The sequence below is a fragment of the Papio anubis genome, chromosome 7, assembly GCF_008728515.1.
Source record: "Papio anubis isolate 15944 chromosome 7, Panubis1.0, whole genome shotgun sequence".
Classification (NCBI taxonomy): domain Eukaryota; kingdom Metazoa; phylum Chordata; class Mammalia; order Primates; family Cercopithecidae; genus Papio; species Papio anubis.
In genome coordinates, this window is record NC_044982.1 from 108,180,881 (window position 1) to 108,206,245 (window position 25,365).

At 46.5% G+C, this 25,365-nt stretch overlaps 1 protein-coding gene across 4 annotated transcripts in view; it reads right to left on the minus strand.

Moving 5' to 3' along the window:
* CEMIP (cell migration inducing hyaluronidase 1) overlaps positions 1-25,365 on the minus strand; it is a 171,771-nt gene that overhangs the window by 33,435 nt on the left and 112,971 nt on the right. For all 4 annotated transcript variants that reach the window (XM_009210765.2, XM_017960862.2, XM_003901294.4 and 1 more), the window contains 4 exons: positions 23,382-23,514; positions 22,444-22,635; positions 11,708-11,883; positions 9,247-9,456 (listed from right to left, as the gene is read on the minus strand). In XM_009210765.2, the coding sequence (XP_009209029.1) occupies positions 9,247-9,456; positions 11,708-11,883; positions 22,444-22,635; positions 23,382-23,514 (711 nt within the window). The remainder of the gene's footprint in view (positions 1-9,246; positions 9,457-11,707; positions 11,884-22,443; positions 22,636-23,381; positions 23,515-25,365) is intronic.

Genomic DNA, 25,365 nt, shown 5'->3' on the forward strand with positions numbered 1-25,365 from the left:
CACAGTGGGGCAATGGCGAGAAATGCCTCCCTTATCTTACACCCTTCATCCCCACCCCTGGGTACAGACTGCCCAATGATGTCATCCACCAAGGGAGTTCCTGCTTCCTGATGACATCAATTCAACACATACCTATTCAGTACCTGCCACCATGCCATCACCGGAAAATCCACATACCAACCAGCAACAACCCTCCACCTCCCACCCCTGGCACTGTGAACATTTCGAGAGGCTGTCCTATGCATTGCAGGATGTTTAGCAGCCTCCCTGGTCTCTACCTACTAGATGCTAGGAAAACCTCTTCAGTTGTGACAACCAAAAATGTCTCCAGACATTCATTGCCAAATATTCCATTGGGTAGAAGGGAGGAAGGGTGACAGAATCATCCCTGATTGAGAGGCCCTGATGTAGACACCACAGTTCCTTCCAGGCTTTTTTTTTTTTTTTTTTTTGAGACAAGGTCTGGCTCTGTTGCCCAGGCTGGAGTGCAGTGGTGTGATCTCGGCTCACTACAACCTCTGCCACCTGGGCTTAAACCATTCTCCCACCTCAGTTCCCCGGGGAGCTGGGACTACAAGTGTACGCCACCACGAATGACTAATTTTTGTATTTTTGGTGGAGATGGGCTTTCACCATGTTGCCCAGGGTGGGCTCAAACTCCTGGGCTCAAGCAATCCTTCTGCCTTGGCCTCCCAAAGTGCTAGGATTACAGGCGTGAGCCACTGCACCTGGCCCAGGGTCTTTCATATAATAGCCGCCTACTCCCCAACTCCCAGGCAGCCATCCTTTAAAAGCATCCTCAAACCACACTCCATATCCCAGCACTGGACTGGCCTCTTATACCTTTTAATCTTGCTGAAATCTCACACCATCCTCTATTCAATTTTTATTTTTTTTTAGAGATGAGGAAAACGAGACTCAGAGAAGGTAAGTGATTTGCCAAAGGTCACATAAGCCATATGTAGAAGGTCAAGGCTAGAAGCATGGTTTTCTGTGTCCTCACTCCATAAGGGAGAACCCAACATACATGTAGCTCTGTTCCAGGCAGGCTCTCTGTTCTTCTGAATAAACATCCTTCCCTTCATCTTTAGTAATAGGCAAGGGTGTGATCTTGAATCCTACTCACCTGTTTAATAAGTCAATCAGTATCAAGGTCAGCCAATGGGACTGCTTTCCTTTCTCCTATTAAGCTCGAAAAGTTTGTTATAAATAGCCTGGACAGGCAAGCATGGGAGAAAAAGGCAAGAACATCTGAGGTCAAGTGTAATGCCTTCAACTTTACAAAGGAGGATCCCAAGGCCCAGAGAAGGGACATGGAGTGTCCCAGGATGCTCAGCAACCTCATTCTGCAGCTGTGATCAAACTCAAGCCTCTTGCCTCCTGCCTCCTGCCCATAGCTCTTTCTAAATCTTAGGAACCCATTTGCCCTGCTGTGTGGACCATACTTTGGGTAGTCTTTCTCTGAATAGGAGTAAATAATGAGTTAGGTACATTCTTATTCTAAAAAATGCCAGAGAAAGAAACTAACTCCTGAGAGAAAAACCCTCATTGAAAGGAAGAAAAATGATCACTGTTTATTGGATACTAAATGTTTTTACATGTTATCTTATTTAAACCTCATGGCAACTACGATTCTATAAGTGACACAGACTTAGAAAGTTGCCCCACATCACTTCTCTTGCAAGGACTGAATTGGGACTTGATTCCCCATCTGTCTGAGTCCATAACCTGTGTGTTAATCAATACTCAACAATGCCAGAAAGAAAAAGGTGCTCTCACTTTGGGCTGCATTTCTTTCTTCTCATTAGGAGTTGGGTGAGGATGGCGCACAGAATCAAGAGGGAAGCATGATAAGGCCGAGGACAGCCCTGGAGTGGGGGTAGAAGACACAAGTTCAGGTCTTTACTCAGCCACAAACTTGCTGTGTGTGACTTGCGTAAGTGTCCCTGTGTGATAGGATGACATCTAAAGTTTCTTCCAGCTCTAACATTCTGAGATTGTTCTTCCTTAGAACATTACCCAGAGTTAAATATTTAAACTGTGACGTAGCTTGGGATGATAGACGTAGATAGATGGATGGATAGCTAGCTAGCTAGCTAGCTAGCTAGCTAGCTAGATAGATAGATAGATAGATAGATAGATATAGATAGATAGCAGATACATAAACAGTAGCTGCATAAACAAACATGCATATAGATTCACAGGTGGCCATTCAGTCCCTATGTGTGCCAACCAGAAGTAATGCGTAAGTTCTCCCCCCATTCTTTTGCACAAATTGTATTTTTCCCTTTGTTCTTCTGGATATCTTCCTCCCTGCTGTTGGTTGGCAGTTGTGAAAGCAATTCCTGAACACTGTTTTAAGTCTTCAATTGTTTTTAGGTGTGGTCCAGGCAGAAGATTGTGAAGGAGAAAATTCCTGGGCTCTGCCTGACACAGAGCTAGAAAGAGCCAGCAGGGACTGCCTCAGTGGCGGGGGAGGGTGTGGCCATTTTATTTGGTTTATGGTCTAAATCAGGACACTTTTGAAGTGAAGGAGGTGTGATTAGTAGTTAAGCTGGGACAACAGGTCAAAAATGGACCATTCTGTGCAAATCAGGACATATCTGTATGTAATAATTTCCACCATCAACCTGTATACAGCAAGTAAAAGAAACTGCTGTTTAAAACAAACAAATACAGATAGAAGTGAACTTTACTTGTTTCTGCCTGCTAGGGTGGGTGTGATATGATTTATGTGATTGAGAAACTCGACAACAAATACAACCATGTTATAAAGAAGACCGGCATTTCCAATCTTCTGCCATTTTTTTTTTAAATTTCTTTTTGAACTGCTGAAAAGAAGATTGCCATAGAGTAGAGTAGTGGGTCATTTTGTCATTTGTTTGTGAGTGTCTTAATGAGTTTTTGAATATGCAAATTAAAACCGGGTGGAAGAAAAAACCTGGACAACCAAGTTACTCTGCCTAACAAGGAAAGGAATGAGTTTCTAAGGCAGCCCAGAAGAGGTGGGGAGGAGGATGGGAGAATGAAGAGGAGGGGAAAAGAACTCAATAACCTGGTTGGGGGTGGGGAGGCAGTAGCCTAGGGGGAAGCGTTTGGTCTATAGAGGGACCTGTTACTCCATCTCTTACTGTTGGTTTCCGTGCTGATCTCTAGTGTACCCCCTCTCCCTCTGCATCTCTTACCCCAATCCACCAGTAAAAGCCCTGGGCTGGGGAAATCAAGGACAAGGGTCTGGGTTTCATATTTGGGTTCATATGGAAAGGAGAGATTGAAACTGCCTTTGCAGCAATTACAAGAGTTAGAAAATTATGACAGTGAAAGAGATCTGACCTAACCAACTCCATCTTGCTTCTAACCTCCAAGCTGTCCTTGGTCATTCCTGGGCGTAGGCCAAACTGACTTTGGGAGGAACTTAGTTTATAGTTTAACTTTGAAACAAAAACGATAACAGCCCCTTCCAAAAACAAATCCCAGTCTTACGGGGGGACTAAACTGCTTTTGTAGGACTAACAAATTAGCCACGAGATTAGAAATTATGGTTTAGGAGTCATGCAGCTAGAGGCCACAAGATTCCAAGCCTCCCCAACTGCTCCTGGGGACAACATCGCTATTGTAAACCCTAAGGTTAGTGCTTGAGATATTTTTCAGATTCCGCACTAAATGGATCAGCTAGTGCCTCCCAGATGGATAAACTGGCTCATCTGACCTTGTGGCCCCCACCGGGAACTGACTCAGCACAAGAGGACAGTTTGGACTCCCTGTGATTCCATATTCGACCCGACCAATCAGCACTCCCCCTTTCCCACCCCCTAAACATCAAATTATCCCTAAAACCCTGATCCCCCAATTTTGGGGGAGACTGATTTGAGTAATAATAAATCTCCAGTCTCCCATACAGCCAGCTCTGTGTGAATTAAACTCTTTATTGCAATTCCCCTGTCTTGATAAATCAGTTCTGTCTAGGTAGCAGGAGAGGTGAGCCTGTTGAGCAGTTCCAAGTTGAGAGCAGCTACATGAATAAAGAAGTGAGTGAGAATGTGAATTCAAGAAACTGAAAGAGGGAGGTAACCAGGAAAAGCCGAAGCCTCTCCCACAAATTCCAGAGCTGTGAGTGGGGGAGAGAGGGCACTGGATTTCCTGCCAAATACACAGAGGGCTCAGCCATCTTTCATAGGATGCCAGAGGGAGGATGTGTCCCTGGGGCTGGGGCACTTGGAGACTGGCTGCAGTCCATATAGATGGCACCCCTGGAGCAGTGCAGGGCACAACCTGCAGGACCACATGTAGCAGCCTGTTGGGGACATCCTGGTTTCAAGCATCTTGTGGCTATTGGGAGCATTTATGTCAAAGATAGAACATTTTGAGCAATGCACAAGGAGGAAAAGAAGGAAAGGAAAGGGCATGGTTTCTTCTCCCATTCTCTGCCTTAAAGAGGACAGGGAGGAAGAAACAAGCAGAACCCATATTGAAGTCATTTTGTGCTTCCACAAAAGTACTGGAATGGATTCATTTCCTCCAGGAAAAACAGGAAGGTGATTCCCCCTATGTCCTGCCTCAGCGTTGAGAAACACATGTTAAGATGAAGTGGGGGCCCATTTTGCATCCCCCACCCCCGCTATCCAGCCTACAGATACTGTGCCATAGAGCCTTCCTTTGAAGGCAGACTGCACCCCACATCTGTCTGCATCCTGCAGCTTTGGTGCTAACCATTGCATTTCAAGAAAGACACCATTGACAATATCAATACAGTGAGAAGCATTTTCCAAACTGTGTTACAGAACACCAGCTTTGTGAGACGCGAATGAGTTTAGGCATTGCTAGGATAACCAAAGCTAAGCATGTGTTTTTATTGCAAGCCTTTGCTCTGCTAGCACTCATCATGAATTTCCAAAACAGGGAAAGAAGACATGTATGCAGTGTTTGCCAAGGTCTTTTAACTACAGAGGCCAGTCTCTTTTTGTTTGTTTGGATACTTGCTACTATCTTACAGAACCAGAGATGTTTACACAGAACACAGTTAGATACAGAGGCACACAGTGATACTATTTAATAAGTAATACTATTTAATATCATTGCTGACTATGTCATATACATTGTCTGGTTTAATCTTCCTAAAGACCCTTTGAAGTTAGTTCTATCATCATCCTCACTTCACACAGGAAGGAACTGAGTCCCAGAAAATTTCCATTAGTCCCACAAGGCCACACTGGCAGATGAAAACACAGGTCTCTGTGACTCTATGCTCTTTTACCTCAATGTTCTACTGAAGCCCACAATAACTGCCATATCAAGAAAGAGTTAGGAGTTGAATGAAGAAGGAGAGACAGCGGTGGGTTTGCTGAGCTTGGTGGTGACATTTTGAATGACATTGTTGAGAACCATCACCAAGGCTCAGAGAGAGCAAAAGTTGAGAAGCCCACATTTGTGTCAGAACAGGAGTAAGAAGCAGGAGTTGGTGGAATTTCAGGCCACCCTTCCCAAGAGTTGGTGGTGAAGAAAGGGAAAGAGCAAAGGTGGCTGCCCAAGGGGGAATTAGGGATGAAGGAAGCTGTCCTCTGAGGATAAAGGATATCAGAGCCTATCTACAGGCAGCAGGGAGAGAGGAGCTCATGAGCAAGGGGCTTCCAGGACACTGTAGGATCAGCCCAGGGCCAGGCTTTAAGGCACTCTCAGCTCGGCACACCTAGAAACCCTTCTTTCTCCCAAGCCAGTATCTGCTTGTCTGGAATCTTCCTCCTTCATCTCAGGGATGGTGTTAGGAAAAAGGCTTCTCTGATGCTACTGAGTGGCCTCTGCATTCCAAATCAGGATCTCATCTTTGTCTGTATTTGGCCTCCTTTTGTCCCATCAGCTAAAAACGTCTTTCCAAACATAGTCAGGCGTGAGTAAATCCTTCAAGCCAAAATGAGGGAAGCAAATGTGAAATACCTATGGAGATCATCCAGTTCCCAAGGCAGCATCTCCGAATGTGGAAATCTCTGCCCCAGTGGCGGAGCATTTACGGGGTGAGGTGCCAATCCATAAAACCCAATTCCCATGTTGGGGATGGCTCTTGGAAATCTTAGGGAAGGACACTGGAATATGCTCCATTACCCTGCTGTCTGTCTGACTTAGAGAGTTAGAGGCCTGCACTTCATCTAGATTCTAAGCCAGGACAATTTGGTTTTACCTTGGGAAGGCCTCAAGGGCAACTTCAACTTCTAACCCACCAGCTTGGCCAACAAGCTCAGTCCTGAGCTGAGTGAGGCTGGAGTCCTACGTGGCCACCAGGACCAGGCTGTAACTGGTACCTCGGCCACCTAATGTCTGGACAATGGCCCTGCCAGTTTGGCAGCTGGCATCCCTAAGAGCCAGGCTGGAGGGAGACTTTGGCATACAGGGCAGCAAGGGTCTTCTGGTTCTGAGAAGTTGTCCAAGGCTCTAGCTCCAAGAGTCCACCTCCACTGTGGGTACAAGTAACCCACGTGGCTGCTCCAGATACAGCCCCGTGGGTTACCCCCGATCTGCTGCCTTCCCTCTTACCCCACACATTTCTCACTCCCCCAGACTATCTTCATGAACTTACACTCCTGGCTCAAGGCCTATGCCATCTTTCCCAGCCTCTCCCAGCTCTCCCAGCCTCTCCCAGCTCTCCTAGCCTCTCCCAGCCTCTCCCAGGCTGCAGCCGTGCTGGGATGCTCACTCTCAACACTGCCCTGCTGGGTGTCCTAGAGTGCCCAAGGCCTCTGCCCCTGCCACCAGTAATTCTTGTGCCGCTTCCCCCTTTTTGAGTCCATTGCTACAGCTGAGACCTGGGCTCAGCACTCTGAGAAAGGTTTGCTATTCCAAAGACAGCCAAAAACATTTCACAGGTATTTTCTAACTGAACCACCCTGAGAGGAAGCCATCACATTCTCCACAGCATGTGTGAGGAAACTGAAGACCTGCCTGGTTAAGTAGCTTGCCAGCAGTCACACAGCAAGTGTGTGAGAAAGCACAGCCACACATCCACACTCCAGGGTGTGTGTGTGTGTGTGGGGGGGGGGTGTGTATTTCCCCTGAGATTCACAAGAGCCTCCATTCAAACTGTTCCAGATCTGTAATCACAGGCTTCTGGTAATCTTAATATCTTTCTTTTTAATAAAGTTGAATGTAAGTGAATTTAAGCTAAATTTACGAATAGAACTTCAACGAAAATGCTTAGAACAAGTAAAGCTCCAAAGACTCGGTGAGGCCTGTTATCTTTCCTAACCAATTCTACATTGTTCTCTTCACCATGTATCCTGACCGCCATCACCACCCTGTGTGAGAAAGGTGTGATTGCATCCATTGCACTGGTTCTGCAAATCACACGACGGAGCAGGACAGACCTGAGGCCTGCACCCAAGGCAAAATGTGGGCCACACACTGGGCTCCATGCTTTCCGTGTTCTCTGCTTGCTTAATCCTGGAAGCAACCATGTAGGGTAAGCAGTGCCATCCTCTCCATTTTACAGAAGCATAGAGTGGTAAAATGACTGGCCCAAGATCACATAGCTTGTAAGTGGCAGAACTCCAATTGCAACCCAGGGTATCTGGCTCCAGAGCCCATGCTCATCCCTGACATTCTGAATTTATTGTAAATCTTGATGTCTTTCAGCTTTAGCCAGAAAACATTCTCCTTTCCTTTTTCCTTGAGCCAGAAAAAATTCCTATAGCTTCCAGCAATGGCTCCAGCACAGTCCTCTACCACCTGCTAGGAAGAATCAGCCTTCATGTGTGGACAGTACCTCCACATGAAACCTACCTGCATCTCATTCATCCTTACATCAGCCCTATGTGTTTGGTGGTGTTTTTTTACTTGACTGAGCAGGAAGCTGAGGTTCAGAGAAGTTAAGCTACTTGCCCAAGGTCCTACAGCTCACAATCTGTGGATCAAGCCCTTGAACCCAGGCCCTCCTAGACTGGGCTCCAAAGCCGAGGATCTCTTCTCTTTACTCAGTGGGAGGTTTTAAATCAGAGCATTTAAAACACAGAAACAGCAGACACTCTTTATAATAGAAGAGTACATGGAATAGAACCACACCAGTGTCACACGGACAGCCTCCTCATTTCCCCATAACCATATGCCTGTTGGTGAGGCTTGCTCTGCTTGGTTTAAAGCAGGGGTTACAAACGCAAATGCCCACAGGGGCCAGCAGGCAATGAAAGGAGTGGCACTGGCCTGGGGGATTTATAGTAATTGTAACAGCCATGGTAGGCCTGCTGCACACTGGAGAATGCACACCTGTCTTAGTGGAGGCAGCCTCGACTCTGCTCCAAGCCATTGTTGCCTTGCAGGGAGGCAGGACAGGCATTGCCAACTCATCCTACTTTTCAAAAGAAGACAGGAATCCATATTTTTATGTAGAATCTCTTAATTTTTAAATGATGGAAACTAATTCAAATGTTTCTTGGCACTATTTAAGCCAAACAAAACACATCGTATAGCTGGATTCAGCTTGAAGGGTGTCATTTTGTGACATCCAGTTTTAAAGTTTATAGAGGATATAAAGTGTAGTTCATTTAAAGAAAGTCCAATTTAGTGTAAAATTATCAATTTAGTGTAAAAATGTTCAAATGTTTCTCTAAACACAGTATAAGCCAGACAAAACACATCTGGTTGCTAGATTCAGCTAGCAGGGTGCCATTTTGTGATGTCCAGTGTTAAAGTTTATAGAGGATAGAAATGTAGTTCACTTAGAGAAAGGTCAGTTTAGTATAAAAAAATTATCTGTGGAAATCAAGACAAGCCTCTGATACACATGCCAATTTGCTAATGAGAGTATTTCTCCCAGCAGAACTTGCTCTGAAGGTACACTTGGTTCAACAGAAGAAAAAAAGCCCATTGTTGTCACCATCTCAAATCTGTTGGGTAGATACCACAGCCAAGTCTTGGCGTGACCCCCCTGTCTGCAGTTAGCAGAGCTGTCATGCTGTGTGGTGGCATAATGATCTCCAGATTTCATGTTATGCCAGTGAAGCACAGGAAAAACTGGACTCCTAGAAACCACCACAAAGTAATCACTCTCCCATCTCTGCTTGGTACCTTTGGTAAGGACAAACCTCTATTTTCTCCTTCTTGTTTGGTTGGTGATCTGCTCCCAGTTGATATCGTTCTAAAACCTGAGCTAAGGATGGTTCAACCCCCAAAGGCCCTGGATTAAATGTCTACATCCAAACACCCCTCCAGTGCTAACCATTCATGGCCCATCCCCAGAGTTCCCTGAGGGAAGGAGGTGCTTACCAACAAGCCATTGGAGCCATGGACTGTGACGCAGCGAGAGAATGTATGATGGATGGAGAGGTCCCTGATGTATGTGGGTGGGTTATAGCCTCCCCTTTCATCTACATCACCGGCCAGGTGGAAGTGAATCGGGTACTGACCCATCAGCTGCTGTCCCATATGCTTCAGCTCCATGCCCTCCAGGTGTGCTGCCTTAAATCCCAGAGCAAACTAGGAGAGGAGAACCAAGAGTCAGAGGAGCCCATGAGATGCTTTGGGATTTCCCTGGCTAGTGCCCATATTCCGAAGATGCAGAGGCATTGTTCTTTGTCAGTCCCCACCCAATACTCAGTAAATCAAAGATATTCTCTGCATACGGGTTAGAATGCCTGGCCCTTCTTATACTGTGGAAGACAGTCAAGGAGCTGCTAATGACAGAGGACATTGTGAGGAAATGGAGTGCTTGGAAATGAGATGTTCTGAAGGGCTATTCTATAGTTGGGGCTCACTTTGACCCTCCTTTCCTGTCCCCAAACCATCAAGTGTTAGGAGCAAAGGATAACTCTGAGATAATCTGGAGGAGTGGGCTAGCAAAAAGCATGCCCTATGAGCATGGGGAATCCAGGTTACAGTGAACTATGGAGCAGCAAGAGCCTTTGCCATTGTCTCCCACCTGAGACCTTCTCCTAGCAGAGGGAAAGGGAACACCAGCTCTGGAATCTTCATGAGCCCATGTTCTGGTGGCATGTGTGTGAGTAGAGGGGATGCCACATACTCGCTTCATGATATGCCTAGAGTCATTCCTTTCGGGCTCAAGAAAACCACTTGACCACACGGAATTCCTGCCCTCCAGGTGCTCACCATGAAAGCACAGTCTGAAAATGATTCCTGTCAAAGGTCAGGCTCAGCTAACCTCTACTAGAGAAGGATAATCTTGGCATGCTAACCATTTCTTCCAAAAATAGGTGTCAACTGGAGTGTCAACTCCAGCAGTGGCTCCCCTGGAGAGCTGTGTTGAGAATGACTCTGAAGGCTAGTTTAAGCTCAGTGGGAAAGAGTCCCCTGATCACTTAGGGACTGCTCTCAGGATTGGAAAGGGGGCTACAGCAGCTTGTGTAACATAGACCTGTTATTTCTGCTTTAGTTTCACTAATGAATTTCTCAACTGAGGACAGTATTGTCGCCTCTGCCCCACCCCATACCCAGGAGACGACTGGATATATGAAGTGTTTTTCGTGGTGACAATGACTGGGGAGCACTGCTAGCATTGAATTAGTAGGGACCAGGGATGATAGAAATCCTATAATACAGGCCTATGTGACAAAGCACTATCTCACATAAAATGCCAGTAGGGCCCCCATTGTGAATGCTGTAAGTTTCACTCCATTTGTCTCTTCAGTTCCACTACCAAAAAGTCTTATCCTTAAAGTGCATGATATTAGCTTTAAGAGAACTATCTTCGCAAAACTCCGAGGTAATATTGAACCGGCATTGAAACCAGTTACCACATTACGAAATTTTGGGTATCTTAAGCAATACAATAGAAAGGCACTTTGCATTGTGATATAAAAGAAATTCCTCTTTGAGCTTAATACTAGGAAAACGTCAGCACCATTAAACTAGTACCATTTTTCTATATTGTGCGGTAAGAACCCTGCAGCTCACTATGTCTCCTCTTTGTCTTGACTCTAACCAGGAAATTCACAGGTAAATTTAATGCTACAACTTCTTCTTTTTGTTATTGTTGTTGTTTTTGTTTTGAGACAGAGTCTCACTCTGTCACCAGGCTAGAGTGCAGTGGTGTGATCTCGGCTAACTGAACCTCTGCCTCCTGGGTTCAAGCAATTCTCCTGTCTCAGCCTCCGAGTAGCTGGGATTACAGGCACTCACCACCAGCCCAGATAATTTTTGTATTTTTAGTAGAGATGGGGTTTCACCATGCTGGCCAGGCTGGTCTGGAACTCCTGACCTCAGGTGATCCACCCACCTCGGCTCCCCAAAGTGCTGGGATTACAGGTATGAGCCACCACGCCCAGCCAATGCTGCAACTTCTAGTTCCTCTCACCTGCTTATTGTTTTATCTATATGGTAATGGATCTATCGTAAATGTGACCTTTTGCAAGTTAAATGCTAGTTCTTTTAGGAAGTGATCAGGGCAATAATGAAGTAATAATGAAGTAGTCATGAAATAATGAAGACAAGGAATGAAGGTAGTGTTGAAACAGTGTGATGTGTACTACGTGGCAGAGAGCTGTTTGTTGTCGAGTTAGCTCTGTCATCTCTCTTATTCCCAAATATTTGTAGGGGGAGCTGCACACCAATGGATAATACATAAGACTTCTCAAACTTCCAGAAGGCACCCTCCCCTTGATCCCACCTCCTGTTCCCCGACCCTCATCCCTACCAAGAAGCCCCGCCTAGAGGCTGACATCATGGGAACTCTCCTGGTTGGGTTGAAAGATTCTGTCAGACTGATACATACCTTGATGTGGCCCCCAAAGGTATCGAAGTCAAAGAAATTGCAGATGTGGTTTCTGTAGGGGTAGCATTTGTCCTCCATCTCCCCCATCACTATTATGTTCCGGCTCAGAAGCCCAACCTCTGCTCGCATGTCCACACCATCTATCTCCTCCCCGATGTGCAGGTACATTGGTTTCCCTAGGGCAGAAAGGGAGGAAGGTAAACAACAGCTGGTACTGCATGCCCACTGAGTTCTGGGCCCATGCCAGGTGCTTCCATGGCTACTGCTTACTCATCACCATGACCGGTGTGCACAGTGGTCTCATGTTACAGAGGGATGAAGGTCAGGGAGGTGAAGTCACACGCCTGCATGCAGAGCCAGATCTCACAGCTACACAGGCTTAGGTCTGAAGCCCTTAGCAGAAATGGCTAATTGTCCCCTAATATTTGTCTCCTTTTCTGCTTTTCAGTCCTAGACTCCCGCATTTTAGCTGGACACAGGGCCACCCAAGGGAATGACATTCCTCAGCCTCCTTGCAGTTAGGTGTGGCCGTAAGGTGTGAGAAGTGGTAAGTGCCACCTCCAGACTGCCCTCCTCTTGCTCTTTCCTGGGAGCTGTCAGGCTAGCCTCACCCATGCAGGTAAGAACCATGCCCCAAAGACGGCAGAGCAATGGGAGAGAAGAAACCTGGTCTCTGGATGATACCGTAGATTGCCAATGTTAGGGAGATAAAACAGATCCTCTCTGTCTTTAAAGCCCCTGCTTTAGAACAGTGCAAATTCATAATCTGTTAAAGCAGGCAAATCCCTATTCTGCTTACCTCAGCCTCATGTAGAGTATGTATCTACAGCCTGGGGCTCCAGAAAGAGCCAGATTGGAGCTTCTGCATCCACCACTGTGGCCTGGCTCTGGATGCCTCCATGGTACCACGTGGAGCAGGGAAGAAGGGCCTCCATCTGACTCTATACTGAGCTCCTCACCATCCCCTGCCCTCTCTCTGGTGTTGGTGGAGAGGATGCTCTCCCCACTTGTGCACTGACCCCCCAGTCTCACCCCTTTCCATATCCTTAAGGCCCTGGACTCCCTGCACTAGTAATTTCATTTCTTCCTTCTTTTGGGCTCCTTATATTCTATCTTCAAACTTCTCTAGACCTTCCCATCCTTAAAAAACTAACTAACAAAAGACCTTTTCCAGTTCTGCTACCTCTCCTAGCAATTGCCAGTCTCTTTCCCGCTGTAGTCAGAGCCCCTGAACTTGTGGTCTGCACCTAACCCCTCCGTTTTCTCTCCATTCTCTCCCTCCCATCACTCCACTCAATCTCTTGCCAAATGCAGTCTCTTCCTCTCCACTCTGTGCAGAAAATGCATCTCAAGAATGGTGCAGGGTGACAGGAGTTCAAACTTTAGAACTTCCTTTGATTTATAGCCCCAAATTCTGCCTCCACAACAATCCCACAATCTTTTATGGAATAAAGAGATCTTAGGCCAGCTCTAAATTTGTTGGGCTCGTCACTGAGGTTGCTGACCTGGCTTATGGATACTTTCTCTTCCATTTGAGGATGCAGTTACAGACAGCAATAACCTCCCATGTGGATTCCCAGCCTGAACCACACCACCTACACGGCTTGGCTTTCACTGTGATCTTGACTGGAGCAATGGAGCACCAGCCTCAGCCCCCAGACACTGCCAGTGTTCACATATGAAGACCATGGTTATAATTAGCCCTGAGCAACACCCTCTATGGTGACATTGTCCTGCTGTCTCCTCCACAGGAAGAGCTGAGACCCTTGCCTGCCCCTTCACCCTGCACATATCCTGTGTGCCTGCAGTGTTTCTAGGGATGTTTACCGTTTTGGGATTCTGCAGATTCAGTGAGATTGTAGGTTTTTGTTTTTTTGGTTTTTTTTTTTTTTTGAAGTATCTTATTCAAGATGTGAAATTGATGAACGGCAAATTTGAGAAAATATCTCCCATGGAGTTGGTATTAGTTTCCTATCCTGCAGTAACAAATTACCATAAACTTAGTGGCTTAAAACAACATAAATTTATTCTCTTATAGCCTTGGGAGTCACAAGTATGAAATGAGTCTAATGGGGATAAATCAAGGTGTCAACAGGACTGGTTCCTCATGAAGGCTCTAGAGGAGAATCTGCTCCTTGCCCTTTTCAGATTTGAGTGGCTGCCCGTGTTCCTTGGCTCATGACCCTTTCCACCCTCTTTAATGTGCATCACTCCAGTCTCTGCCCCTGTCATCACGTCACTCTCTTCTGACTCTGACCTTCCCATGTCCCTCTTTTAAGGACCCTTGTGATCACATTTGGCCCACCCAGATAATCCAAGATAATCTCCCATCTCCAGAGCCTTAATTTATCACATCTGCGAAGTCCCTTTTGTCACATAAGCTAACATTCATGGGCACTGAAGATCAGGACATGAATATATTTAGGGGTTATTATTCCATCTATCACAGAGTCCTCCTTTTTTTTTAGATACTGGGTTGGGTCTTGCCCTGTCACCTAGGCTGGAGTGCAGTGGTGTGATCACAGCTCACTGTAGTTTCAAATTCCTGGGCTCAAAAAATCCTCCTGTCTGGGGATCCCAAAATGCTGGGACTACAGGCAGATGCCACCACACCCAGCACAGGATCCTTCTTTAAATAAGTATCAGATATTAAAAAATAATAATCTTAGAAAGATTCCATTTACTGCCATGGACTCTTACTCCCTGATATGCAGATGCCAAAAAGTTCTGTGCCCTGCCGAAGGGGTCAGGAGTGGACACCATACATGGAAGTTGTCAGGCCTTCGGTTTCATCCAGGGTTCTGACACCGACCAGGGGAAATGATATGAAATGAGTTAACTCTGCAGAATGCTGGAGTTCCCTCCTGCAGGACAGCCCATTGAACATGGCTTCTCATTTGGGCTACAGGGCCATGTGTCTTTACAGTTCTGAGATCCAGAAGCAGGGCTCCCTCTGGCCACCCTCAGAAAAACCTCTCCTTCCATCCCTGACTCATCTCCCATCCATCAGCTCTGTGGCCTTCAGTTACGGGGCCTTCCCAGGTGTGGGAGTGCAGAATCTTTCTGAAAAAGAGCTTTGCACTGGCTTCTGAGTGGCTCCTGAGAGCACAGAGCAAACTTCGCCAAGGAAAGGAAGGAGACTTCCCAAACTCCCCAATGGGTTGAGCATGTTGAGGGAACAGGCACAGAGAGCAGCAGGATCAGTCTTGCCAGGCAGGGGATGGCAAAGAGGTCTCCATGCAAAACTCAGCTCCCTGTTTACCAGTCGAAGGGGCTGACACAGTGAAACTCCAACTCCTGTGGGTTCATCTCTTATCACTCCCACACACCCTCTTCTGTTCCGGCCAGACCAGACCATCATCCTTCCTTGAACATGCCTTTGCTTTCATCAGTGTATCTCCCTCTACCTGCAGAAAGCTTTCTCCACTTTGTCCCACTTAGCTCCAGTTTCTCCTTCTCAGTGATGTGCTCCTTGACCACACTCAGTGTTAGTCTTTCCTTATGGGAGTTCCTGCAGCGCTCAGCAGAGCCAGGAAACCAGGCCAAGCCTCCCCACCTCCAGGACACTCATCCTTCATCTTCCAACCATCCCTCACAGCACGTGCATCCTGGTGCTCTGGGTGTTTCTCTCAACTTGCCAGCATCTACCTTAAAATATGGTGTCCAGGAAGGACACTGACTAGAGGTTTCTGCTCTCATAGGTGGCCAGAGGAACTTCCTCAGGGATCCGGTCTTGAACGTGGCTGCAGAGGTAAGATAGTGTGATGGGGAGGATTGTAATTCCGGAGCCAGGCTGTGAGGGTCAGATTCCAACTCAGCTCACAGCTGTGAGTCCCTGAGTGTATTTAAGCTCTTGGAACCTCAGGCTCTTCATCTACAAAATGGAGATAATAATAGCACATACCTCAAAAGGTGGCTGTGAATGTTAAATGAGTTAATCCATGGGATGTGCTTAGAAATTAAGCCCCTGGCATATGGTAGGAGGCTAGTGTAACAGAAATGACACCTGCAGCTGTCACTAGCACCATCTCCAAGGCTCCCACCGCTGGCTTCACACCTATAATAACGGGAGTTGGTAGATAGCAAATTTGGCATCTTTCTTTGTTCCATGGAGGAAGGTGGGCAGGGTGTAGGAGTGACTGTCAGGTAGGTGGAGGCACTGTGTTTATCAGACTCCTGTCAGCCAAGGAAATATAACTCAGATTGAAAGTTGCAAGAATATTTCAGTCCAACAGCCATCTTCCCAGCTGTGGCGCTTCCTATCAGAATCTTTTACAAGACCTGGCCATGGCTGTTAGCTGCAGCAGCCACCTTATCTGTCCTGCTGCCGTCTTCACTGGCCACTCCTAGGCTGCTATCCAAGAGACAAGGGACACTGTGTGCCTGACTCCCCCGCACCGCCTCCTGCCTCAGAATTCTCCCACCAGCCACCACTCCTCCCTTCCTCCTCAAAGTACTGATACGTGAAGCCCAACCAGGGAAAAGCCGATGTGGCCAAACTAGCCTTGTCTCAAATAATCCAGAAGAGCCGTGAGCACCTGGGTGAGGGGGGAGGAGGCCTGTGAAGCAGAGGGGCTCTGCACAGTTGCCCTACACAGGACTGCAGATGCCGACCTACCCTAGTCTTTACTCTGCAGGTGTCCTGGTTCCACAACCTGCAGACCCCTCTCTACAGGGTACACAGGGTGCTAGGCACCCTGGGGTCAAGAGAAGAAAAAACATCAAGGACCTTCCAATGGAAGGAGCCAGAGTGTGCACATGTAGCTCAGACCTAGCAGGACTCCGTGAGTCTGGGGAGATGGGGCCTAACCTTCTCAGATCGGGTATGAGGATAAGTCCAGAGGGACTCAAGCTGGAAGGCCCCAGAAAGCAAACATAAACCCAGGTTCCCCACAGTCATCTTCATGTGGAGACCTTGGGTACAAGGGCTTTCACGGAGGGAGGATGAAGCAGCGCGTGTAGTCTTGGAGCCAGATAGCTCTGAGTTGGAATCCTGGCTCAGCTGTTGACTTGCTTGACCCTATATCAATGCCACCCACTAGAACTTCATGCGATGAAGGAAATGCTTTATTCTGGGTTGTCCAGTATGGTAGCCACTAGTTACTGGTGGCTACTGGACACATGAAACCTGGCTGCTGTGATCGAGGAGTAGAATTTTTTTTTTTTTTTTTTTTTTTGAGACAAAATCTTGCTCTTGTCCCCCAGGCTGGAGTGCAATGACACGATCTCAGCTCACTGCAACCTCGGCCTCCCAGGTTCAAGCAATTCTTCTGCTTCAGCCTCCTAAGTAGCTGGGGTTCTAGGTGCCAGCCACCCCACCCGGTTAATTTTTGTATTTTTAGTAGAGATGGGGTTTCACCATGTTGGCCAGGCTGGTCTCGACCTCCTGACCTCAGGTGATCCACCCGCCTCGGCCTCCCAAAGTGTTGGGATTACAAGCATGAGCCACTGCGCCCGGCCAGGAATAGAATTTTTAACTTAATTTAATCCAATTTAGATTTAAGTAGCCACATGTGGCTGGTGGCCACCATATGGCTCAGTTTCCTCATTTGAGTCATGAAGAAAACAGTAGCCCCTACTGTATTAGGTTGTTGTGAAGAGTGAACAAGATGGTTTATGTGAAGCACTTGGAATATCACAGAAAACGAAATTCATGTTAATTCTAGCTAACAGCGGCATTCTTTAAAGATGTGGGGGGTGTTCACGGGCAAAGTGGGGAGGTGGTAAAGACAACAGGGCAGAAAATCAAGGGAGGGGAGTTCTAACTGCCACACTGTGAGGTGTTGGCAATCATACTGTGGTTGACAAAATTTTGAAATTTTTTTTTAGGTGATTCATGCATTTTCATTACTATGTTACCCCCATCTGTTTCCTATCAGAAAGTCCTTAAGGGAAATGCAAACAGTCCTGTAGAATGAAATCTGGGAGCAATGAGGAAGGAGGACCCAGATAGATTGTGTCCCTGTCTGCAGCCAGCCTGAGGGAGAGAAGCCTAAGAGACAGCTGGGTGGGTGGGGGTGCTCACAGAAAAGGGAGAAGCGGGTGGAGTCCTTGATCCTGTCAACGGGGAGATGGAGAGCCAGAGAATGGGCTTGGGGATGAATAGGAGGAATGTGAGCCTCTCCAGAACAGACAGACACAACACACACACATACACACACAAACACACTCTCACACACTCACACACATGCACCCCTACCTGGGGCTTTTCTGGTGCTGTTCACCAGGAGCTGCTGTTTTCATGGGGGCCCCACAGCTCCCGGGCAGAGCAAAGGAAGTGGCTGCTCCGAGCTGAATGTCTTTAAGGGAGGGGAGGTAGGCTGGGGTGGGGCTAATGGGGAAACAAGCACAGGCAGTGCTAACCCCAAGGAAAATAGAGGGCGTTGAGGTGGGCGCAGCATCTTCTCCACTTATCCTCTCCTGCTTGGTACTTGGGGCCTGGAGCTGCCCCCCTGCATTCTGTCCAGCCTTCAGGGACCTCCAGAAGCAGCTGACCCTGGTGGTCAAATGTGATCAAGAAGAGCAGCTCTCCTCCATGGACACCCCAACCCCACCATAGGCTTAGGCAGAAATGCTTTGATGCACACAGGTTCTCCATTCTCAGGGCCACCCTTGGCACCACAGTTGCCTTGTTAGGACCTGCTCAAAGTGAGACCACCCATGCAGGCCTCAGGGTGACCCACCCTGGGGTGCAGATGAGGACTGGTCTGAAGAAACCCTGAGCAGCTCTCCCTAGAACGCCCTCTCACCTCCATGCAGGCAAAGGCTCACAGTCAGGCTTTCACCCTCCTAAATAGCCCAAACGCTACCCCAGGCCCATGGATCATCTTACAGTGAACAGTGACATTAGCTCAGATGGTCTGAATGCCATTCCTGCCAAGAGTCCAGGAGGACATCTGACCTCCCAGAGGCTTCTTCACAATTGTCCCTGGGTGACACATAGTCATTCAGTGAAGACCCAAGGGTTTAACAATCATTAGGAACTTGCTTCTCTTGACACGCTCCTATAAACATAGATCTAGACAGTCTTTCCTTGCCAAGGGAAATCCAGTAAGCTTCTGCCCTTCAGTGACTTCCCTGTGCACTCAGAATAAAGCCCCAAATTGCACCACGGCCCCGTCCTCTCTCTCGAGCCCCATGCAGCTCTCCCATTCTCCACTTCAGCTACTCTGGCCTTTTGGTAGCTGGAACACACCATGCACCCCTCAACTTTATGTTCCCCTCTGACAGTACTTCTCCCTAGGTAGCTTCTATTCTGTCTCAGCTCAGTCACTCACTCCTCTGGGAAGACTCCCATGCCTGTTTGTCTTTGCCAAATCTCCCTTTTCTATACTCCCAGCACCTCCCATATCCCACTTTGATAGCAGTTGTCATCATTCTATTTTGGAATTCTATTTTGATTGGAATAATACTTTGGTGGATATCTATCTTCATTGCTGGACTGCAGGTTCCCTGAGGACAGGGAACACGTCTATCTTGCTCACCATGCCGTATACAAGCTTGGCACATTGTATTTGTTTCCTTCCTTCCTTTCTTTCTTCCTTCCTTCCTTCCTTCCTTTCCCTTTCTTTCTTTTTTTTTTTTTTTTTTTTTTTTGAGACAGAGTCTCACTCTGTGCAGTGGCATGATCCTGGCTCACTGCAACCTCCGCCTCCCAGGTTCAAGCGATTCTCCTGCCTCAGCCTCCTGAGTAGCTGGGATTATAGGCACAAGCCACCATGCTTGGCTAATTTTTGTATTTTTAGTAGAGACAGGGTTTTACCATGTTGGCCAGGCTGCTCTCGAACTCTTGACCTTGTGATCCATTTGCCTCAGCATCCCAAAGTCCTGGGATTACAGGCGTGAGCCACCACGCCCGGCCTGTATGTGCTTTCTAATGGCTTGTTGAATACATGATGAAATGCTCCTGCCCACCTCCTCGTGGAGGAAGGGCGGGACAAGGCCACCTGCCCAGGCTAAGGGTGGGGGAAGCGTGCAACATGCACACTCACACCTTGAAGCACTGGAGACATGCACAGAAATAGCTGCAGGCCTATGACAGACCTCGGGTGTTCATTAATAATGATGATAGCCAGGTGTGGTGACTCATGCTTGTAATCCCGGCACTTTGGGAGGGTTGAACGGGGAGGATCACTTGAGCCCAGGGTTTTGAGAACAGCCTGGGCAACATAGTGAGGCTCTGTCTCTATAAAGTAGTAACAATAATAATAATGATAGAAATAGTTTGTTTCCCTCTCACTACAACACCCACTACCTGCATGTCCCAAAGGAGCAGAATTGGTATAAATTGCTGTTAGCCACGCCCCTTCCTCCTTTCCCATCTTTAAGCATAGTTGCTAAATTATTGCACCTAATGGTAATAATAAGAGCTAACACTCATTAAGCACTTACTGTGTGCTAGGCAATATTATAAGTGCCTCACATATACGAACTCCTTTAATCCTCACAATAATCCCATGAAGTAGTCACGATCATTATCTCCATTTTACAGATGAGGAAGCTGACATAAAGAAAGATTATGTAATTGTCTAAGGTCATACAGCAAATAACTGGCATTCCTGGAACCCAAATCCCGGGTGTCTGGTTCCAAAGCCCACATTTTTATTCTATTCTGCCTCTGCCAAACAAAATCCAAGCCAAAAATGTCTTCTTCAAAATGTCTTTAGAGAATGTGACCAACAACATGTCCCCATCTACTATGAGGAGTCAAACTGCAAACAGCCGCACAGAGGGCATCTTTGCATAAAACTGCTCCCAGCATTGCTGCTCACATTGTTGTGAATATCTTTCTTATGAAAACCCTTGTGGCAAATTCCTCAGTGGCTCAAAACTAAGAGAAAGTTGTCCCTCTTGGTCTTCTGGGCTCCTTGTTGCCTTCCTTTCAGTGGATGATGGTTAAGTAATTGGTGAAGTTTCTTTCTTTGCTCTGGCTGCCAAGGAGCTCAGAGATAAAGTTTATTGTCTATTTTAGTATCTTCTGCTCTTCCGCTAATCTTAGTCACCTCCCCCCTCTGGTTTTGCTGAATTTATTCTCCTTCCATCTTTTTTACCTTCGTTGCCAGATTTACTTGGACTGTGTTTATGGTAAGATACCCCAAAACCTTTTGCAAATAATGTAGGGGTTCAAACACTGTCATTTTAAAAAGCAGACTCTGCTACTTTGTCAAGGAACAAATGTCTAGTCATCTCGGCCTCTACCCACAAGCTGCTGTTTCTTTCCCTCTCTTTAGCTACACTCACCAAATTACCACCTGCCTCAAAAACACGTAAGCCTTCTTTTTCAGGTTCTGAAGTGTAAGGTGGGCACGCTGACATCACAGCCACATTGTTTGTGGACTGTCTCCACCACATGACCTCTAGGATCCACTTCCCCTATGAGTGAGATAAGAGGACTGAATTCCATCAATGTTCTCGGATTTTTAAAACTTTGCCACCACAGATTCTTCCACAAGCACATCTCAGGCAGCCAAAAAGATTGTGTTGAATTTTATGTTCTGTGGGTTTGTTTCCAAAATAGTAGATATGGTGAGTATATTGGTGAGTATATTGGATACGCTTTCTCAATCCATGGGCTTTCTCCCAACCCCATATTATAATACTCCTCCAGGTGCTATGGTCCTGTAGCATGTGATATTTTTAACGCCCCTTACATGTTGATTCCCCTTTCTTCTGGTAATACATACCAATTTTCCTTTGGGGAACAGCCATTTATCCCTTTGATGCAGTCTTAGAAGAACTTTCAATGATGGTTTTTGTCTTTCCTAGCCAAAGGGTGAGCACACAAGCCACCAGCCCAAGCAGATGCTCTCTCCCTGGAAGGTGACTTTTGAGCACTGTGTCCCAGGGCCTAAGCATGGTTCTTAAAGATGATGCCTTAAGGATGCAGTCCATTAGTTCCTGCTACCCAGATCCCAGAAGCTACCCTGTTCCCTGTCCTTTTGGAGGTTAGTTATTCAGCTTTTCCTTTAGTTCTCCAATTAGTTGAATGGCCTCTCAGTAAATTCCTGTTTTGCTTAAGATAGTCAAGTTGGATTCTGTTGCTTACAACCAAAGAACTCTAATTGATACATAACTCCCTCTACTAAGAATAATTGACCTGGATTATATTTGAAGTCTCTTTTTACCTTTAACAATCTGTGATTCCAGTAACCTCACATAACATAAGTTACAGGATATCTAAATCAAGATTTAGGAGAAGTAAAAGAAAAACCCCAAATACACAGATAGAAGAGATTAAAAATTTTGTAGTAGATTGAATAATTGTCTAACAAATATTCACTTCCTCCCCCTCAAACTTGATGAGAGACATATGCTTCCCTAGCCTCTTTGTGTTGTGCTTTACCATGTGATTTACTTTAGCCAGTGGAATGTGAGTGTGAGAATGTGCCATCTTTGAGCCTAGGCCTTAAGAGTTCTGTGTTTCTGCTCACCACTAGGAGTCTGCAACCTCCCCCATGAGAAGAACATGTTTTGGGAAGAATGGGAGTCCTATGGAAGTGACTTGAACCCAACTCTCAACCTGGAGTCAGGCTCAGTCTAGAGAAACTGAACCCTAGACAACCTGTAGATGCATGAGTAAGAAATAAAGACTTGTCACGAGATTTTAAGATTTTTTTGTTACGCAGCATTATTACAGCCATAGCTGACTGATACAGATTTGTTGTAACTTCACTTTACTTTAAGCCTAACAATTTTCAGATTGATCCAGTCTACGAAGGGGTTAGTAAAAGTCCTACCTGCCACTTTGACCTGGTTGGGAGCACAGGATCTGCAGGGAAGAACCTGGAACTCTTCTGCCTGGTACATGGAGTAATCAGTACTGGCAATGACCAAGGTATCTCCAGGCTTCCATGACTGTACATTATCCTCCAGGTTCAGAATGGTGCTGTTCACATTGGTGTCAATGGTGACTGTGAGTTTGGGCCTCACTGTAACCCAAAACAGGAAAGACTGAGATAGAGGCCTTTTCCCTTGGCAAACTTTTGGCTATCTCTTTTTGCCCTTCCCCTCCATAAATAACTAAATGCCAGGTTTGCCTATCCAAAACCCAAATCACTAGCTTGCTCCATCCCACTCTTGGTAAAGGTTTTTGAAGTCAACAAAAACCCTACCAGAAAAGAGCCATTCATTAGCTCTGGGCAGGGGAATTTTCCACTAACTTCTTAGCTGGAGTTAAATGTGGCTGCCTCACCCCACCCACTTTGCTCAAGATGTGAAACAAATATAGTTCCTCTCAACTATTATTTTCAGTTGCCATAAACCTCTCCCCCTAAACTTTCATTCCTAATGACTGCCTTCTGGAGATGGCCAAGTGCCTCTGAGAACAACCCGACCATTTCCAATCTCTTCTAACAAGCACCTTAGGAACTGGGTTTAAAATAATAGCACCCAAAGAGGCAAAGAGCTGCACATCTCTGCAGGGGAGGACAGCTCTGTCCATCTGTACGTTGACTGTCTTGGACCAGGCCCTTCCTTTTCCTGAAAGGCTTATGGGCGGGGTGGGGTTCTGCTGTCTCCTGCCAACTCCAAGGATCCTCCCACTGCTCCTGTGTCACAAAAGTGCTCTCCTTTGGGAGTACTGTCTCACTGAGATGTCTGGAGGTTGCCTGCATAGCTGCCAGTTCAAGAAACCGAACCATAGTTGCATCTGCATCCCCGACAAGGGGCTGCTTACCAGGCTTCCCACAGAGGAACCGTACACGGTAGCTCCGGCAGGCTCTGCCCCGGTCATAGCAAGCAAACCTATAATCCTGGCCTTTTTTGTAGACAACCTCGGTGCTGAGGTTAACTCCATCCATTGTAGTGGCCTGGGAATGACACAGAAATTACAGAGCAAAGTCATTTTTTTTATAAAGAAGGAAGGTGATGATTAATGTTCTAAACATATACTCAGAGGTCTAAAATTGTCCCTGCTGCAACACTATTTACAACTGCCTGAGATGATTATCCCAATGATTGCCCCCATCACTTTTGTTATGAGAAAGACAGCCTAAAGTCTTGGAATAGATAAATGCCTGGCTTGAGGTCCTACAGTACTCAATATTGAAACCAGTGATCTACTGCTTATGGCTGGGTGAACATTTTATGGAGCATCTACAATAAGTAACCACTCTTCTAGGCTCTGGGCTGGCCACTTTTTACAGTTTGCACCACCTCTACCAGCACCATGAACAGCGGCCAAACATGGTTCCACATCCCCTGGGGAGGAGTCTTTAAAAAATATTCATGCCCAGTCCCCATCCTTGGAGTCTCAGATTTGATTGTGTCTGGGGTGCAGCATGGAATCTGGACTTTTAAAAGTTGCCCAGGTGATTCTAATGGGCAAGAAAGTTTGAGAACCACTTGTGTAGTTATAAAGCTAGATGTTTACCTATATTATTTCATTTCATCTTCATAGCAAAACTATGAGGCTGCTGTTACTTTTATAGATAAGGAAACTCATCCTAAGAGAGGTTCAGTCACTTACCCTGGATCACAAAGTCAGTAGGTGGCAGAGCTAAAACTTGAACCCAGACTTATGTAACTACAACGCAACACTTCTAAGCCCCATCCACTCTTGCCCTAAGGCGGAAGCCACCTAATGTCTTTTGTTCAAATGTCTGCCTCCTCCCACCACATGGTGGGCTCTGGGAGGGCAAGGAGCTGGTTTCTGCCCCCTTGTCCCCAGCATTCAGCCCAGGGCCTGGCACAGAGTGAGGTCTCAGTGGATGAGGGCTGGCTGGTGAGCCACCACAAGGCCAGGTGGAGAATTTAGGGAGCAGGCTCCCAGGAGGGCACGATCCCTGCCAGCTGGGGCCCATCCCAGAGCCAGGGTGTGTCTGCATCCTGACCGTGACTATCATTCAGAGACATGCAATTTAGAGCAAGGGCTGTAGCTGCTGTCATCTTTGGCATAGAGACCAAAGGGACCAGACTGGGGTAATAAGGAAGGAAAGTATAGCCGATCAAAAAAAAAAAAAGAGGAGACTTTTTAGGAAACATTGTTTTAAACCCAGCAGATCCGTTATCTTTGGCTTGGAAGAAGAGCCATGTGGATGTGAGTTCAGCCACAATTAAAACTCAGTCATTTCCTGCAAAAACACACTCACACCCACTATCTCAGGTGGTCTCTGCAGCAGCCAGAGACACAGGGGTTGCAAACTTGCTTTTTAGATGGAGGTCAGTGCTGATGGGGTTCAGATGTAAGCTCAAGGTCAGTTAAGGTAAGCCCAGCTCCTCCGGCCTCCTGACATTTTCCCCTGAGGCTAGCATGTTCTTCAATGGGAGACCCCGTAAGATTGAGAACTGAGCCTGGAAACATCATCGAAGGGAGCTGGAGATTTTTTCCAGGTGCAATATCCAACAATAATTCCAGGAGAACATTTACTCAATTCTGCTGCTTTTTCTTTTTTTCCTTTTTCTAACCTGAAGAATGACCTCAGTTTTGGATAAGAAGAGGAAAAGGGAATCCATCGTCATTCAGAGAAACAGATCTTTAAGTAGACTTGAGTTTATTATTATTCCTGGTAATAATAATTAGTAACAAAATAATTATCAATATTATAACTAATAATTTTGTTTTATTTTATTTTATTTTATTTCATTTCATTTATTTATTTATTTATTTTGAGACGGAGCCTCACTCTGTTGCTCAGGCTGGAGTACAATGGTGCCATCTC